Raw genomic sequence first — 17535 nt, 5'->3', positions numbered from 1 at the left:
GGCTCCTTCCTAGGTACACTCTGGGGGCGCCCTATCTCTCCATCCCCACTGCCAAGATCCTGGGCCAGGCCTCCATCTCGGCTCACCCCGACCCCTATAGTAGCTTCTGCCCCATGCGCTACTCCCCCAAACCCCAGGCCCTTCTTCACACAGAAGCCCGATGCAAGCAATCCATGTGATTCCTGTGTAAAACCTGTACCTTATACACAAATGTTTGCAGCAGCTTTATTCGCAATTGCCCCAGACTGGAAACAACCCAAATGTGGCACAGTGGGCGAATGGATAAACAAACTGTAATACATCATACAATGAAATATGGTCAGCAATAAAAAGAACGTAATACTGAAACACAACACAGACGGGTCTCCAGCGCCTTCAGGCAGGTGAAAGAAGCCAGACTCACAAGGCAGCATTCATCTGAGGTTCTCGAAACACCAAAACTCGAGGATGGAGATAAGTGATGAGGCCAGGGTTTGGGCGGGGGAGGGGCTGGCTACAAAGGGCACAGGGGAATTTCGGAAGGTGATGGAACTGCTCTATATCTTGATTGCGGTAGTGGTTACCAGAAAGTCAACGTTTACCAGAATGTATAGAAAAGTTCCCAGAAGAGAGTGAAGCTTACTCCATAAAAATTTTACCTTGTTATGGGTTGAACTGTATCCCTAGAAAGACATGTTGAGGTCCTAACTCCCAGCACCTCAGGACCTCAGAATGTGACCTTATTTGGAAATAGGGTCATTGCCAGCGTAGTAAGTTAAGATGTGCATGCTAAGTCGTTTCAGTCGTGTCCAACTCTTTGTGACCCCATGGACTGTGTCCCGCCAAGCTCCTCTGTCCATGGGGTTCTCCAGGCAAGAATACTGGAATGGGTTGCCATGCCCTCCTCCAGGGGATCTTCCCAACCCAGGGATCAAACCCGCATCTCTTATGGTGCCCTGCACTGGCAGATGGGTTCTTTACCACTAGTGCCACCTGGGAAGCCCCACTGTAAGTTAAGATGAGGTCATTTTAGAATGGGGGCAGGAGGGACCCTAAGCTGATATGACTGGTGTCCTTAGAAGAAGAGGATCGACAAGAAGACACACAGGGAGGACATGGCCCAGTGACCAGGCAGAGACTGGAATGATGCAACTGCAAGCGAAGGGACCCCCAAAGACTGCTGGGGCCACCAGAAGCTAAGAAGAGGCAGGAAGATTCTACCCAGAGTCTCAGAGGGGGCACGGCAATGCCGTCACCTTGATCAGAACACCAGCCTCCAGAATGGCGAGAACAAACTCTGACTGTTGTAAGTCACCCAGCTTGTGCTGCTTTATCACAGCCGCCCTAGGAAACCAATGCACAGCCCAACTTTAAAAATGGGCGGGCGAGACTGTCTCAGTCTCCAGGGTCTTCAGGTCCCAGCCTAAGAGCCTCAGGTGTCTTGTCCCCTCTCCTGCACGGGTCACCTCCGGTCCACGCACAGCGCAAACACCAGGCACATTGGGCCGTGGTACCCGCAACCGGGCCATGCTGGTTCCCCCACCCCCCACAGCTGCCCGGGAAACTCCCAGATGTCACTCAGCTCAGCTCAGCTCTCACCTCCCCGGTAAAGCTCCCCAAGATGTGCTCTAGTCTGAGTGGGACACCCCTGAGCCAGCTGGGGACCCCAGCACTCCAGGGGACCACCCTGCATCATTCAGGCATTGCACTGCCTGCCGCTCCTGCAGCCCCACAAGACTGGGGATCCTGGGACAAGGGTGAGCTGTCAGGTAACTGGCGGACCAGCGCCATGCGGGCTCCAGGACTCGGCTGCATGGGGGCCTGAGGGCTGGGGAGGAGCTGGGGCTTTGGCAAATACCCACACTGCGCCCGCTCGGCCCTCGCCCTGCAGAGTGGAGCCGGGGCCAGGCCTGGCGTGGCTCAGGTTTCTCCTGCCCCAGTCTCTACTCTCAAGGCCTCCCACCCAGAGCTGAGCTTGAAGGCCTGCCCAGTCACGCACCTCACGCTGCTGCTCAGCCTTGTATAGCCCACAGCCTCCTCTGCAAGCTCCCGGCAGGCCCCTTCCCATCTCCCAGAGGCCCTCTATCCTGGTCAATCCCTCCCCACCTCTCTCCTGGGCATTAACCTGCCATATATTCATTCAACAAAGCCTTGTGCGGGACGCTCCTCTCCAGCCCCTACTCTTGCTTAGCTTGAGAGTTCTCTGAGTCAAGCACTCTATGCCCAGGACAGTGTGGATCTGGCAACCACACCTGTCAGGAGGAGTCACTCTCTCTGCCCTGAGAGCTTACAGTTTAGCGGGGCCACAGACAAAGAATACACCGTGACAGCTTGAGAAGTGAGGCTCCAACAGGGCTGATGGGACTTCGCTGACTGGCGTCCTGGTACCTCTGTGTAAATTAGGAAAAGATGCTTCTTGCTTCCCATGGATGCAGACAACCCCTCCTCCACCCCGCACACACACCTAACATCACACAGGGCTTGGCAAGAGAGTGAAACTTCAGGGGCCCCTTGTTCCTCTCTCAGCAGGTGCCTTTGTGCAGTGAACAGCCTGCACAACTGTACACAACAGCCTTAGAGGCTAGACAGCCTGGAAGGCTTTTTGCAGGAGGCTGGAGGTGGGGTGTGTATGCTTAGTCCCTGAGGCAGGAAAGCGCTCAGCACTACCCAGAGGCTGGAGGGAGAAGCAGCCAGTGAAGGCCGATGTGACTGTCCCCCCACCTCTAGAGCCTCACGTGAAGGAGCAGCCTCGGCACCTGCACGGAGCCGTGGAAACAGCCTGGGTCCAGCTGTGAGAATTTGGGGCAACCACATCCCCTCTCTGAGCCTTATCTGTGAGCAGGGGCTGGATTATGGGGTCACCAGACCCACACTGAGCTCTGATGCCTGACAATGCTAGGGCCAAGGATGGGGGCCACTTTGGCTCATGAAAAGAAGCCCCCAGCCTGTCTTTCAAACTATTTCAAAGGCAATTGCCTAGCCTTTCAAGACAGCCCACCCTGCTCAATCCCAGGATACCTGTGGCCTTTTAGACAAAGACCCTCAAGGCCTCCCCAAACCTGGGGGTGGACGGACAGCATGATCCTGGGCTGTGGGAGGGCAGCTCAGAGCAGCCAGTCTTACAGGCTCCGAATGGACCTTTGCTACCCCTAGAAAGGGAAGGCCAGCCCTGGCCATCTCAGGGCAAACCTTTCCCAAGGCTGAGCAGAGTGGTGAACTGACCACTCAAGACCTCTAGTGGCCAGCAGTCAGCACAAACCCAGCCTGGCACCCGTAAGTGATCAGTAAAGAAGCAATGAAAGAATGAATGAATGGTGGCAGCCATCAAGGATACAAGCAAGCACTGTTCGGAGCAGGCCCCAGCCTTTCTTGTGCTGGTTTGGTCAGAGGACCAATTCTCAGAACGTTGGCACAGACAGGAAGTTTCTCCATCTAAAGCGCAGATGAAAGGGGCTTCCCTGGTGGTCCAGTGACTAAGACTCCACGCTCCCAATGCAGGGGCCCCAGGGGTTGGTCCCTGGTCAGGGAACAGGATCCCACATGCCTCAACTAGAGATCCTGCATGCCGCAACAAAGACCAAAGATCTGTGAGCTGCAACTAAGACCCAGCACAGCCAATAAATAAGTATGTTTTAAAAGCCAACATATTTGGAAAAAAGTAAAGCATAGATGGGGAAACTGTGGCTGAAGGAAGAGACATGGCTACCTTGTTCAGCAGCATTTAGCCTTGTCAAAGCACAAAGTTGGAGAGTCAGAATTTAAACCAGAATAACTAGTCTGAAGCTTCTGGTGAAATCTAAAACTCACAAACACCCAATGGGAAAAACAAGTTTGCAACATAGTCTTTGAAATAGGCGGCTTAGTTGATGCAAAACATCTCTCCCCTCTCCCCCTTTTCCTCCTTCTCATCTCCACTAGGAAATAAAGGCTTGCTGGTAGCCCTGAAAAGCAGCTTTAGTGTTTCTGGCATATACTCTGGTGCTATGTGACAAGGGATAAATTTGTGTGTGTGTCAGGATTAAGTTTGTCTGTGATAGAAAACTTTAAACAATAGTGATTTAAGTAAGGTAGATATGCATTCCTCTCTCATACATAAATCTGAGTAAGTAATACAGGGCTGGGATGATATACCAACATGTCTGAGAGCCTTACTATATTTATATATTATACTGTTGCTCTACTCTGCATAACATCCATTCTCAAATTCACCCCAGAGTCCAAAATGGGTGCTTCAAGTCCAGCCATTATGTCTTTTTTTCCAGCCAAGAGGAAAGAGGAAAATAGAAAGGCATGACCCTTCTCTTTAAGGACATCACCAAGCAAATTTTACTCCCCATATATTTTTCTATCCAAACCTAATCGCACAGCCACATCTAGCTGAGAGGAAACTGGGACATGTTTAGCTAAAATTTACACTCAACTAAAATTCAGGGGGCCAATCAACAGACTCTGCGTCACCCCTGAACTCAAATACTCCAAGATGATGGCAGATGACAAGGAAATGGTCCCCAAACCCTAGACCCACAAAAGTTTTCAGGAGCTTCATTTAAAACAGAGGGAACTTGGAAAAACAGTTGACATATGTCTATGCCAATTCCAACCATTAATATGATCATAATATGATGAGGTCTTCAAAGATGATAGGTAGGCAACGTACCTCCACAGTACAGCATGCAGAAATACATATAGGAAATAACACTCAGTAAAAAAGGAGGAACACAAACTAACAAATACACATAGCTCAAAACCGTGTACCAGAGATGGAAGTTAAACAAACATGTACTTGGACTGGGTGTAGCCTCAAAAAGATGACGTGCTTGATGCTTTACATTTTACTATTTTTTATGCCTATGTGTGAACTTTTTCAGATATAAAATATTGCTTTGAAAATCAATAGCATGTGTGTGCACACGGGCTCACACACACACATACACATACCATACACAGACAGGCAGCAGCCCTTACCTGGTCTCACAGCCCAAATAATTAAGAATATCCTCTCATGTAAGAACCCTGCAAGGCAGGGATCATCGCCCTGCTTGGCAGAGGAGGAAGAGGAAGGTGTCCTGGCAGGTACAGGTCAGTGACTTGCCCAGGGTTGCCCAGCTCTAAGAGGCAGAGCAGACCTGTGGTCAAATTCAGCTCCTTCACCTGTAGCCACATGGCCCCAACTCCCTTTCCAGGCCCATGGCACAAAGAACCCTTCTTCCCTGTCCCCAAACCAGGCTCTTCAGAGTTCCCCCACACAGCCTGTCCTTTCTACTTTCCCTCTTCATGCTTTTCTTCCCGATTTCAGTTAAAATCCCACTCACCCAGGGCTTCCCTGGTGGCTTGGTGGTAAAGAAATCTGTCTGCCAGTACAGGAGACACGGGTTCGATCCCTGGTCCGGGAGGGTCCTACGTGTGGTGGAGCAGCTAAGCCCATGCACACAACTACTGAGCCTGTGCTCTAGAGCCCGGGAGCTGCAGCCACGGAGTTCACATGCCCTAGAGCCCGTGCTCCAAAACGAAGAGCAGCCCCAACTCATCACAGCTGGAGAAAGCCTGCACAAAGCAACGAAGACCCAGCACAGCTGAAAAGAAATACATAAATAAATAAAAAATTAAAAAAAAATCCTACTTATCCTTCAAGACCTAATCCAGACACCATCTCTGCCAGGGCGTCCTTCCAGCTCACCACAGCCAAGTGTAACAGAGCCTCAGCCCCTTTGTACACAGTGCCCTATACTTAGGTGCATATTTCACTTACTTCCCCTAGGAGATGAACTGAAAACTCCTAGATGTCCAACCAATATTTGCTGAATGGACGGGTGTAGTGGGGGAACAGATGGAGGGATAAAGGGATGGAGAGACGGAGAGCTGGATGCATGGGTGGATAGGTGAGAATGGCTGAGATTTCACTGGTTTCCCCAATGGTTTCTTTGGGGAAAGAAACCCTGAATATACTTTAGACAGTTGCTCTGTCAAAATGACATGAACAGAAAGAAGCAAGCATCATAAATGCTGTCATCAGGTGCCACTGATAGAGAGGTAAGTCTTCGCTTTGAAACGCAATGCGTGCATGCTAAGTCGCATCAGTCATGGTCTGACTCTTTGCGACTCTATGCACTGTAGTCCACCAGGATGCCAGGCTCCTCTGCCCCTGGGGATTCTCCAGGCACGAATACTAGAGTGGGCTGCCAGTCCCTCCTCCAGGGGCTCTTCCTGACCCAGGGATCAAACCCACATCTCTGATGTCTCCTGCATTGGGGGGTTCTTTAACACGAGCGCCACCTGGGAAGCCCTGGGACTGCATCACCCCCAGGGGAATGTACAGTATCCATCTCTGTCAGTGATTGAGATTAAGGGGGCTGGGGCTACAGTGGGTGGGGAAAGAGATCCCCAGTGTATTCCTTCTTGAGAGCTTTCTCCTTTAGCCAGAGATCGTGAGATTGTGAATTTCAGACGCAAAGTCCTTTACTTCTTTGGTCCCTGGAGGTGGGTGAAGATGCACATTTATTAACCCAGGGAGGGAACCCAGCCCTGGGAAAATCCGTGCAGGAGGGGAATGCATTTCTGCTACCCCTGGGGTCTCCTCTTCTTCTGCTGGGCTGTCCCTCTCCATCCCCCTTTCTTCTCTTTCTGCCTTGAGGTAACAGGCCCTTTCATCAGGCCCTGACACCTCGTATTGAATGTTAGTCACAGAGTTGGGATGGTGTCTGGCATTTGAAGTCCCATCTCTTAACTAGGGAATAAAAATTTCTTGGCTTTGATAAAGATCCCAGAGTCAGTGATGAAATGGGGGCCACGTTCATGGGGGTAAGTGTCCCCTAGGAGAACCCCTCCAGGGCAGCCCCTCACCACTCCCGGCTCCCTCTTCTGGAATCCTGGGCCTCCCAGGGCTCCAGGCTGGCGGGTGGAGCCCGGTTCTAGGGGAATCTCATGCTGCCTGGTCCCAGGTTGGGTAGGCAGCAGGCCTTGACCTCGGGCGGGTGCCGTTTCCCCATAGGATGTGGCCTGAGCGAGCGCTGATGCTATGCACAGACGGCAACAACAGGCCTTGACCACAACCGCTCCAGAGGCCGTTTCTTCTAAAAGGGAACCGACAGTTCACAGCAGGCTGGGTAGGTCTTCAAACACATACAGACTGAGCTAGGGGCACCCCCAGGAGCTACGGGCAAGAGGGGGCAAGGGGCCCTGCCGCCCGTCTCGGAGCGCCTGCCCCCCAGGGCTGTTCCAGCCTCGGGACCCGTGTGCGGCTGCTCGGGGGCCTCACGGGCAGGTGGGGAGGGACAGAGGCAGCAGTCATGATGGCGGCTTCCAGATCCTTCTCTCCGAGGCCTGAGGCTGACGGCCACACGGGTGTGGGGTCAGTAAGGCCCTCCCACTACCCTGTAGACGCCCCAGCTAAGGGAAGGCCTCCTCTGTACCTACCCACCTCCTTTCTTCTAAGGCCACCCCGGCAGGAGGCAAAGGGCTGGTTTCAGAGTGTGTGTGTGTGTGTGAAGGGGCAGGTTTTACTGTTTAACACTGTGTGTGTGTGTGTGTGTGTGTGTAGCAGGTACACTGTGTCCTCGGGCGTGTGTGTGTGTGTGTGTGTGTGTGTGTGTGTGTGTGTGTGTGTGAGAGAGAGAGAAGGGGCAGGTTTTACTGTTTAACACTGTGTGTGTGTGTGTGTGTGTGTGTGTAGCAGGTACACTGTGTCCTCGGGCCCCCCTCCCTCCTGCATACGGACGGCCTGGCTCTGTCGGGGCAACAGTGGGGGTGCTGTGGGGAGGCTGGGCCTGCCTAGCAGGGAACCCCTTCCCTCAGCTGAAGGGCCTGTCCAGCCCCCCGTCCTGGGCCTTTCCTCGGACCGTGCCCCTCTCAAACCCTGGCAGGAGCAGCCTTCCCAGCCAGGAACCCCGAGCCTGACACCAGGCCGCCTGCCCCCTCGTCCGCGCCCCCACGGCTCCCACACCAGCGGGCCAGAGCAGGGCCCACTCATGCACAGCCACTCACACTCAGAGAAGCCCCTCCAAGGAGCCTTCCCAACTCACCGACCAGGCGGCCAGTGCTACCAGGAAGCCAGGGGCCTCTCCCCAAAGCGGGCTCCCCAAACCAGTACACTTCTTTTTTTTCAAAATGAGTTTTTCAAAAATCACCCCACACCAGTGAAAAGACACTTTCTTCCAGGCACTTGATCAGGGTGACAACCCAGAAGTCTCCTTTCCGGGTCTTTGTCTCTTATGAAAGTATGTTCTAAATGGTTCTAGAAGGAACATCGGGGGAAAGGAGAGCTGTCTCATCTCCAACCGGCACTCCCATATCACTCCAGGATACCAGCTTCTGCTGCCTGTTGGCCAGTAATTCAGGGAATCACTGAGTAAGATGGAGCAGGGTCTTAGAGATCACTGAGTTCATTTTTCAGTAGAGAAACTGAGGCCCAGGGACAGTAAGGGACTTGCTCCCTAGAGAAAACCCCAAACCCCAGAACAGCGTGGGACCCTAGGATATATCCTCCAGCCCTACTGATGTTCTTAGCACACAAGTCCTGAAGCATCTTCAAAATCAGCAAAGGACCGTATCACCAGGCCGACTCTCTCACGTGAAGGGTAGACAAAATGGATAAATTCCACTGAAGCAGCTCGAGCAGTGCTTCTCAGACTTTCCTCCGGCAACTTCTTATTTTGACAAAAAGACATTAAAACCTAACAGCTACTGTCAATGTGCCCGATCATTTCATAAAAGAAAGGAGGCTTAATACAGGAAGAAGACCTAATCTTAGAATAAGGAACAGTGCTGCCCAGGAAAAGATAGTTTGCAACCTTGACTGATAGGCATACACACATGCACAGGCACACACACACCCACACACACACACACACACACACACCCACACACACACACAATACATCATTTTCCCAGCTTCTCATGGGAAGGACCACAAACCTTCATGACCAGCCAGGGTCCCCCCAGATCCTGTACACGCAGCTGACCCCATTCTTTCGGCGAAGATGCATGTCTATGTGTGATCCAGAGCTGGCCTGGGTCTTTTCTGGGTCACCTCCCCCATAACTGGGCTCTTTCTGGGCACACAGGTGCCCCGAACCCCTGGAGTAACCTGGGCAATGAATGGGGCCCCATGAGCAGTCCTCTTCACGCTCCTGCCAATCTCTCCCTGGCCAAAGCTGGCCTTCCCTGCTCCCTTCGACCCCACTGCCTGATAACTTGGGGGGCAGATTCCTTCCCTCCCGGGCCCACTCTACACTTCCCACCTCAAAGCCTTTGCTCGGGCACTTCTCTCCCCCGAACCTGCCCCCCACCCCCTCCCCGGCTGCCCACCCACTTCCGCTTATGTGTCACTGCCTGGATGACACAACCGAGGGGACGCCTCTCAGGACAGAATCTCGCCGTGACAGATGGAATCTGTGAGCGGGTCTGAAGGACGGGGTTTGTGGTTGTCTGGGACCTGTTCTTCCCTTCCCTCTGCTCTGGCCCATGGCTGGGAGGCCCACTGAGTTCGCCGCAGGCCAGCCCAGACGCCTGTCTGTAAAAAGGAGCTCCCGGGAGACCTGAGACGGCAGACGGGGGGTCTGGGGTGCGTGCTCCCTTCAAATATCAAGCCCGTTCCTGGTTGGTTTCTGACTTGATTTCCTGATCTCTTGGATTAAAATACAGGTGATCTCATTGCTGCCTCAGTAGAGATGACAAAATCGGGACCCGGGCCCAGGATAAGGCCTGTCAAGTTGGGGGGGATGATGGGCAGGGGGCCAGGGGTAAACGTGCTGAGACTCTCCCATCCTAAGCGGCCCCTGCACCCCTACTCCCTGCCCTCCTATGTGCTTCCCAGGGGTGTCTTTTCACTTCCCAGGGGTGTCTTTTCACTTCCCAGGGGTGCACTGGGGTTTCTCAGGGTCTGAAGTGAAGGAAGGTACCTTTTGCTTAAGCTGGTGAGGTATCATTTGCTTCCTGTGGGTCAGAGTCTCTTTTAGGGTCTGGAAGGGGGTGGGTATCCCAGTTGAGTGCCAGCCAGGACCATCTGGGAGCATTAGCCCCGGATGGCAAGACCCGGGGTCAGTGAGCAGAGAGGTAGCTGGGACCCTGAATTCATCACTGGATCCTCTTCTGGGTGGGCCTCACCCAGGAAGAGCCCCCACCCTAGCGCTGGAAGTGGTTGAGGGGCTCCTTGAGGCATTTGGCAGGACCCCTACTATGGATCAGGCATAAGGGAGACAGCCAGGGCTCTCTCAAGCCTGGGGCCTTGCCTGGGCAACCCCTTGCAGGCCCAAGGCTCAGGAGTCCTGCGTTCTGGGCTCAGCTCCCCTGATCTTGGGTAAGTCACTTCCTCTTTCTGTGTCTCCGTTTCCTGGTCATACGAAGGGACTGGATGAGGTCTGTGATGGCCACATTTTTTCCAAGAGTAGGCTCTTTTTTCAAACAAAATCTTAAACAGACCCTTAATTTATCAAACAGGGGGAAGTGGATGGGCTCTGAGCACACACATCCCCAGTGACCCCGACACTCAGTTCGGCGTCTGGTCGCCTGGCAGTCACAGCTTCTGCAGCCTCACCGCACCTCCAATCCACCAGCGAAGCCTGGGCCTCCAGCTTCTCATGTCTCCACTGTCCACCGCCCCGGCTCCAGCCCTCTCTCCCGGCCACCACAGGGCCCCCCCCTGCTTCTTGCCCCTATTCCCCCCACAATCTGTCCTCAATACAATCCAAATACAAAATCCACCAAATCCACCAAATCTACCCCTCTGCGAACCCCACCCAAGGCCCCCTCTCACCTAGAGCACCCTCCAAAGCCTGTACCCCACCAGCTAGCCTTTTTCTGTCCTCTTCTCCCCGACTCCACTCCAGCCTCCCTGGTCTCCCCGTGTCAGACATACCAACCACCCCCCAGCCCCACCCCCCAGGGGCTTGACTCACTCTCCCCACTTCCTTCAGATCTCGGCTAAACACAGTCTTCTTGGAGCAGCCTTCCCTAACCACCTGCTCCAGAACAGTCCCCCTGGGCTCCCATACCCCTAACCCTGACTTTCTGTCTTTCCTTCTGGGAAGGTCTGCTGCAAGCCGGCAGGGGCTTGGTTTAAGGCTGGGCCCCCCCTCCATCTAATGCAGATACTACTTGTGGAACGAACACTGAATGCATAGAGGAAGAGAAGTGTCTGCATCCAGAGTACTGGGCAGCCTGTCTGCATTTTCCTTCTCCCCAGCCGGTGTTTCCAACAAGCAGCAGACGGAGCTTGCTTGCCAAGATCCTCATACTCCTGTTCCAGGGGGCTGACATCCAAGCCACCCCCTCCGAGCCCCTGGGTGTGGAGTGGGAGGCATTCCCCTAGCTGTCTGGACATCCATCTCCTGCCAGCGAGAAGGAGGGGGCTTTGGGAGCTGGGTGGAAAGCTGAGATCAGCTGAAGACTTGGAAGCCAGCCCTGAGTGGTCTGCAGGCTCTGGGGGAGGCCTGGGGGTGAGGGGGTCATAGATTATTGCCCCTCATCATCTTTGGGTACTGTAACACGGGCAGATGTGCAGCTCAGGGGCTGACAGAGGAAGCAGGAGTGAGACTAAGAATTGCCTTCTAGTATTTGAGAGTGAAGAAGGATTGGGCCCCTCTGAACAGGGTTTCTAATGGTACAAGTTAAAGAAGGCAGACTTTCTCTGCTATCTATTGGAAAGACTATCACAGTGGTGGTAAGTTCCCCATCACTGGAGGTATGCAAGTACCTTTCAGGAATATTGTCAATAGGATTCCTGTATTGGGCACAAGGTTAAATGAAATACTATCTCGGAACTCTTCCAACCTTAAAGATCCTCTTAAATAAAGCGACTTTTTTTTTTAGCAACGAACCAATATTCAATTAATATTTGTGATGGATGGGCCCCACACAGCTCTAAGTAAGCTTGTACTGGTGTGTTAATCCTTGGCTGCCTGTGGATAGCTACTTAAATAGTAACTCATCCAATCCTCATAACACTCTTAAGAAGCAGGTATTATTATTACCCCCATTTTACAAATGAGGCCAAGGCCGGTCCCATCCCAGTTAAGCAGTCGGCAAACAGATTATCAACAAATGATAATAGCAGTAATAATAATAACTATTAAAAGTCTGCCCTCCGCCACAGGTGCAAAACTTCTTATGCATTATCTCATTTAATCCTCAAAACAACTCTGAAGGGTAATTATTACTTATCGCCATTTTCTAGGTAAGTAATGAGGCACAGAGGGGTTAAGTGTTAATGACTGATCCAGTAATAAACAGAGAAAGGCAAGGGGAAGTGGCTAAAGAGAGGTCAACCTGGGGAAAATATGGGAAGTCACAGAGGTCGGGACCCGGGCCCCTCACCTCCTCTTCCTCCCTGGGAATCTCCTCCTAGGTCCACCCATCAATACTGGGTGCGGTAGATATTTGGTTCTGGGGGTGGGGGCGCCCTCCCCAACAGAATTTCCAGTTCCTCCAGCGGATGACATTCGTCTTTCCACTTCCAAGGGAAAGGATCCAGGCTGGGACGGAAATGGGGGAGGGGGAGGAGGGGAGGCATTAGGATCTAGTGCTCCCAGGTCCCTCTGAGACACCCCTCCCACTAGCCTAGGGCCAGTCACCTCCAGCTGCTCCCCAATTCGGGGCTGCCGGAGAACAGCCGGTCACTCTGTTTTAACACTGGGGAAAACTGAGGCCCGCGGAGCTGAGGTCACAGAGCTAAGCCAGGCAGCAACTGGGTGTCCAGCACAGAAGTAGCTCGAGCCTGGCTTCCCCCAGGGCGCCCACCATCCTTAATCCTCAGAAAGGTTCTAAGAGGTTTGCCCAGTAATCCGCCTCTGAACGGGAACCTCTTCAACCCACTGAAGCTTTCCCTGGGCGCCAGCTGGGCTGGGCCTTTCGAGAGAATCTACTTCGGAGCGCAGCCCTGAGCAATGTCCAGAAGTCCGAGGGTGCGAGATGGGGGTGGGGGACATGAAACCAGACGCTGGAGACCCCTCCCGAAAGCCGGTTCCCAAACCGGTTTGGCTTCACGCATTCCAAGCAGCGCCTCCTCCCTTCCGTAGGGGATCCCTAAGGCCACGCGCAGTTCGTGCGCCCCGGACCCTCCCCAAGCCCCAGGCTTCGCAAAGGCCGGTCCGAAGGTCACCGTCCTGGAATCCGCAAGAGGGGTGGGGGAGGGGATCCCGGTGGGTCCTCGGTCTAGGCGGGCGGGTGGGCTATTAGGCCGCGGGCGTGTCCAAACTTACGGGGACCCGGGTCCTCGGCCCCACGCGCGGCCAGCATCCGAGGACGCGCGCGGGACACAGGCGAAGCGGCGGGCGCGGGAGGCTGGAGGGGCCCGGCCCGCGAATGATCGCATCTGAAGTTCAGGCGGGACCAGAACCCGGGGAGGGGGCCGCGTTCACAAAGCCCCTCCTCTTCGGCTCTGACAGATAGAGACGACCCTCAGATACCCACCAACCTAGCCCCGGACGTGCCGGCCGGTTTTCCGGCGAGCGACAACTGGGTTTTCAAGTTTCGCCAAGTCTTGGGTCCTGCAGAGGCACTAGGGCCGCCCCCTTCCGCGCAGTACCGGGGGGACCGGCCCGAGTCGCGGCCAGGGGTTCGGTCTCAGTCCAACACCCCGAAGTCCTGCGGCCGGGCTACTCCGGAGTTCCGAGCGCTCTCGGGGGCGGGAGGGACGCGGAACGAGAAGGGCCCGGGGACACCGAGGGAGAAGGGGGCGCCGCGGCTCCGCACTTACCCCACGGGGTCCGCGCGCTCGGGCGCCCCGGCTCGTCGGATCATGCTGCCGGCAGCTCCGGGACGGTGAAGGCAGGGGCTCAGGCGCCGGGCGGCGCGGGCCGCGAGGACCCGGGCGCCCGCATGCCCCTGGCGCTGCTGCCCTGGGGAAGGGCCCGGGCGGGCACCGCCGCCAGCCCCGCGCCGAGTAGGGAAGCCACCGCCGCAGCCGCCGCCGCGCTCTGGGGCCCTCGCTCCCTCCACTTCCTGTATCGGAGCGAGCGGGGCTTTCAGGAAGAGGCTGGCCTTGGTGGTCAAGGGTTTTTTTTGTCAAAAGCTTTTCGGCAGCGGCTCGCGGCCCGGAGCCCCCCACACCCACCCCCAGGGGCCCTCGGAAGCCCCCGCAGCCGCGCCCCCTGGGCTGGGCCGGGCCTGGCGGCGGGCGGTGGCGTGTCGGAGCTCCCAGCCGCTGGGTGCTGCCTGCGCCGCTCTGGCGGCTCGCGGAGACCCGGGAGAAAAACTTGGAGAAAAGTTTGCAGCTTGGTGGAGAGTCCCGTGGGAAGCAAGGCGTTTCCGCTCCGGACCGGCAGGTGGGGAAGCGGAGAGCTCTAAGCAGAGCACTCTCGCGCTTTACCTCCTGCCCGAAGGAGACTCAAAATGCCATAGGACAGCTCCAGACCAGAGGCAGGGCGCCTCCTCCACGTCTCTGACAGGTGGCCACGCTGCCTTCTCTTGAATGCCTCCACCGACGGTGAACTCACTATCTCACAAGGCAGTCTGTTCCTCCATCAAGCTAGGTATCTAATTCACCTATTCTAGGTACTAAGCCTAGATCCGAGCAGAGGGAGAAAGCCAGTCAGTTTACACAAATACAACTACAGCTACTCTAGTGGGACCAGGAGGCCTCTCTTCTAAAGGCCTGGGCACTCAAAAATGCCTCCTGAGCCTGGGCTGCCCTCAGAACATCTCACAGTGACTGGTCAGCACTGAACCCTACAGAGCGACTTCAGTCTAATGCAGGGTTCCTCAGCCTCCGCACGATTGATATTTGGGGCCAGATAATGCTTGGTTGTTGGAGCTGTCTTGTATCTTGTAGGACGGCCTCTGCCCACTCTGCTTGTAGCATCACACTCTCCTTGTAACAACCCCAGAACGTCTCCAGACATTGTCAAATATCCCTGGTGGCCACAAGCATCCCCGCTGAGACCCTCTGGTCTAACATCTTTATTTCACAGATAAGGAAACGGAGACAAAGGAGGTGACTTGCGGGAGGCACACGGCAAGGTAAGGTGCCATAGGACTGAGGCCCAGGGCTCTGGGGAAAGCATTCGGAGGCGAGGCCTCTTTGCCCTCCCTACCCCTGCTTGCGCATCTGTAGAAGTGATATGTATAAAGGGGAGCGGGTGAGGGGGGCACTCCAGGGTGCCATTATTATTGGTCCTCTGCTGTTGCTAAAACAAGCCTGTAGGCCACTCTCAGGGCTCCCTGGGCCCCAGGGTCCATCCAACTCTCACACCTAGAATAGTCTTCCAGGTCCTTCTAGGCTGATCTGGATTGAGAGTAACCGCACTCTTCCGTGGCCTCCACAAATAAAGGTTTCCCTCAGCACCCTGGTGGGCTTCCCTGGTGACTCAGATGGTAAAGAATCTGCCTCCAAGGCAAGAGACCCGAGTTCGATCCCTGGGTCAGAAAGATCCCCAGAAGAAGGAAATGGCAACCCACTCCAGTATTCTTGCCTGGGAAATCCCATGGACAGAGGAGCCTGGCGGGCTACAGTCCATGAGGTCGCAAAAAGTTGAACATGACAGCGACTTGCACTCACTCCGCTCCCTGGACCATGTATGAGAAACTCAGGACAAGCTCTTCAAAGCCTGGGTTCCATGAAACCATCTCCAGGGCTCTAACCATGGCCCCCAGAGGCCTCCACAAGGCCTGCTCCTCACATTCTCTGTGAAGATAGAACTCCTCCAGAGGACACCAGATGAGGCCCCACACTGACCTTGTTGCTGGTAACTGTGGAGGAGGATGTTGCAAGATTGGAATCTGAGCAGCCCCCTTTAGTCATGGCCTCTGCCAGGCTAGCCCTTGGATTCCTTCCTGGGTCCCCCTTTCCTCTCAAATCCTAACACTCCCCACTTCTCTCCCTGGAATGAATCTGAGGACTCCTGTGGGAAGTGAAAATCTCCAGCTGTTTACGCCTACAAGCTTCTTCCTCTACCCTCACCTTTTCTGGTTAACAGTACCCCAGGACCTGGTTTCCGTTTAAGGAATCAACCCTCCTCAGTTAAGGTCATGCGGAGATAACCAGATTCTACCCCCACTGTAGAGGACATACACCAATCTAATCTGACCAATCAGAGCCCTATACTTACCAGGCCCAGTGATTGGCTCATGGATGAGCACATGACCTAAGCTGGGCCAATAAGATCCCTCCCTGGGACTTTATGTTGGCGCTATCAGGAAATACCAGCAGTCTTCCCCCAACCACAAATTGGCCTTATCCTGGGAGAGCATAAGCTTGGGGCAGCCCAGTGGTTACTTGAGCCACCATGTGGTAAAATTGTGCTCAAAAGACAGTCAAGAAAGGAAAGCAATGCAGAGAGAGACTATGTCCTAATGACATCTTTTGAGGTCTTGATTCTGAGATGCTTAAAGCACCATTAGACATCTCATGTATAAGAACCAATATAGTCGTTTATATTTTCTTTCCGTTTCTAAAAACTCAAGCCAAATCTCGGTCAGGTTTCTGTTAACCATCAGGCAAAGACTCCAAGCTGTCCGTGACTGCAGCCCCACCTTCCACTTTCCACTCCCTGCTGGGTCTGGAGGATGTCCAGTTGTGGCAGGGCTGTAGGAATGCAGAGGTAAATACTTCAACTTATTGCCCCCAAATAGAAAAGGCTGCTTTGCCTCTCTGGGTCCTCCTGGGGTAGCTCTCACCTCCACAAGCTCCTCCACCTTCCCCTCCCTCCACTCAGGTGAGGCTTGATCCAGAGGTGGAATGTGTGAATTTGCAGGGGAAAGTCACCTTCAGGAGGTTAACTCCAAACCTTGCTGGAGTTTCTGGGGACGATTAGCAAAGAAAAACATTTCACAGCACAGTCTTATTTTTCAAAACTTGCCAAAATCTTGCTCTGAGTTGGATTACAGATTTTGAGGAAACAGAGGGTATTTGTTCAACAGAACTTTTCCTAGTTTATGGAGTAGTTAAAAGTTAGTAACTACTCTTTCCTAGTATATGGAGTAGTTAAGTCAAGAGTAGGGGTTGGAGTCAGGCAGCCAGGGTTCAAATCCTAGCTCTGCCACTTAGCAGCTGTGCTGCTGCTGCTGCTAAGTCACGTCAGTCGTGTCCGACTCTGTGCAACCCCATAAACGGCAGCCCACTAGGCTCCTCTGTCCTCAGGATTCTCCAGGCAAGAATACTGGAGTGAGTTGCCGTTTCCTTCTCCAATGCATGAAAGTGAAAAGTGAAAGTGAAGTCACTCAGTTGTGTCTGACTCTTCGAGACCCCATGGACTGTAGCCTACCAGGCTTCTCTGTCCATGGGATTTTCCAGGCAGGAGTACTGGAGTGGGTTGCCATTGCCTTCTCCAGTGGCTGTGTAGTCTTAGGCAAACTACTTCACTTCTGTGTGACTCAATTTCTTCATCTGTGAGATGGGATAGTAATAACACCTACCTCATAGGGATTCTGTGACTGTTGCATGAACTAATGTACGTAAGGGACTTAGAACAGACCCTGGCATGTAGTAAGTACTCAATAAGTATTAACAATTATTTGTGCTATGACTAAGCACAAATGAATTAGTCAGCTCTCACAGGTACTTCTGATTAGGATAAATTGAATAGGGCTTCCCTGATGACTTAAGTAGTAAAGAATTCGCCTGCA

At 53.9% G+C, this 17535-nt stretch overlaps 1 protein-coding gene across 2 annotated transcripts in view; it reads right to left on the bottom strand.

Annotated features, from left to right (window-relative positions):
* Positions 1-14169, bottom strand: part of RIN3 (Ras and Rab interactor 3) — a 132301-nt gene extending 118132 nt beyond the window's left edge. Inside the window, exon 1 of one of the 2 annotated variants that reach the window (XM_043921499.1) lies at positions 13670-14169. In XM_043921499.1, coding sequence (XP_043777434.1) covers positions 13670-13713 — 44 coding nt within the window. In that variant the 5' untranslated portion in view covers positions 13714-14169. Of the gene's footprint in view, positions 1-13172; positions 13389-13669 lie in introns of those variants that run through there. The other variant, XM_043921498.1, reaches the window with a different exon arrangement.
* Between the last annotated feature and the right edge of the window lie 3366 nt (positions 14170-17535).

Source organism: Cervus elaphus, chromosome 13 (genome assembly GCF_910594005.1).
Source record: "Cervus elaphus chromosome 13, mCerEla1.1, whole genome shotgun sequence".
Taxonomy (NCBI): domain Eukaryota; kingdom Metazoa; phylum Chordata; class Mammalia; order Artiodactyla; family Cervidae; genus Cervus; species Cervus elaphus.
This window is presented reverse-complemented; position numbering and strand designations above follow the sequence as displayed.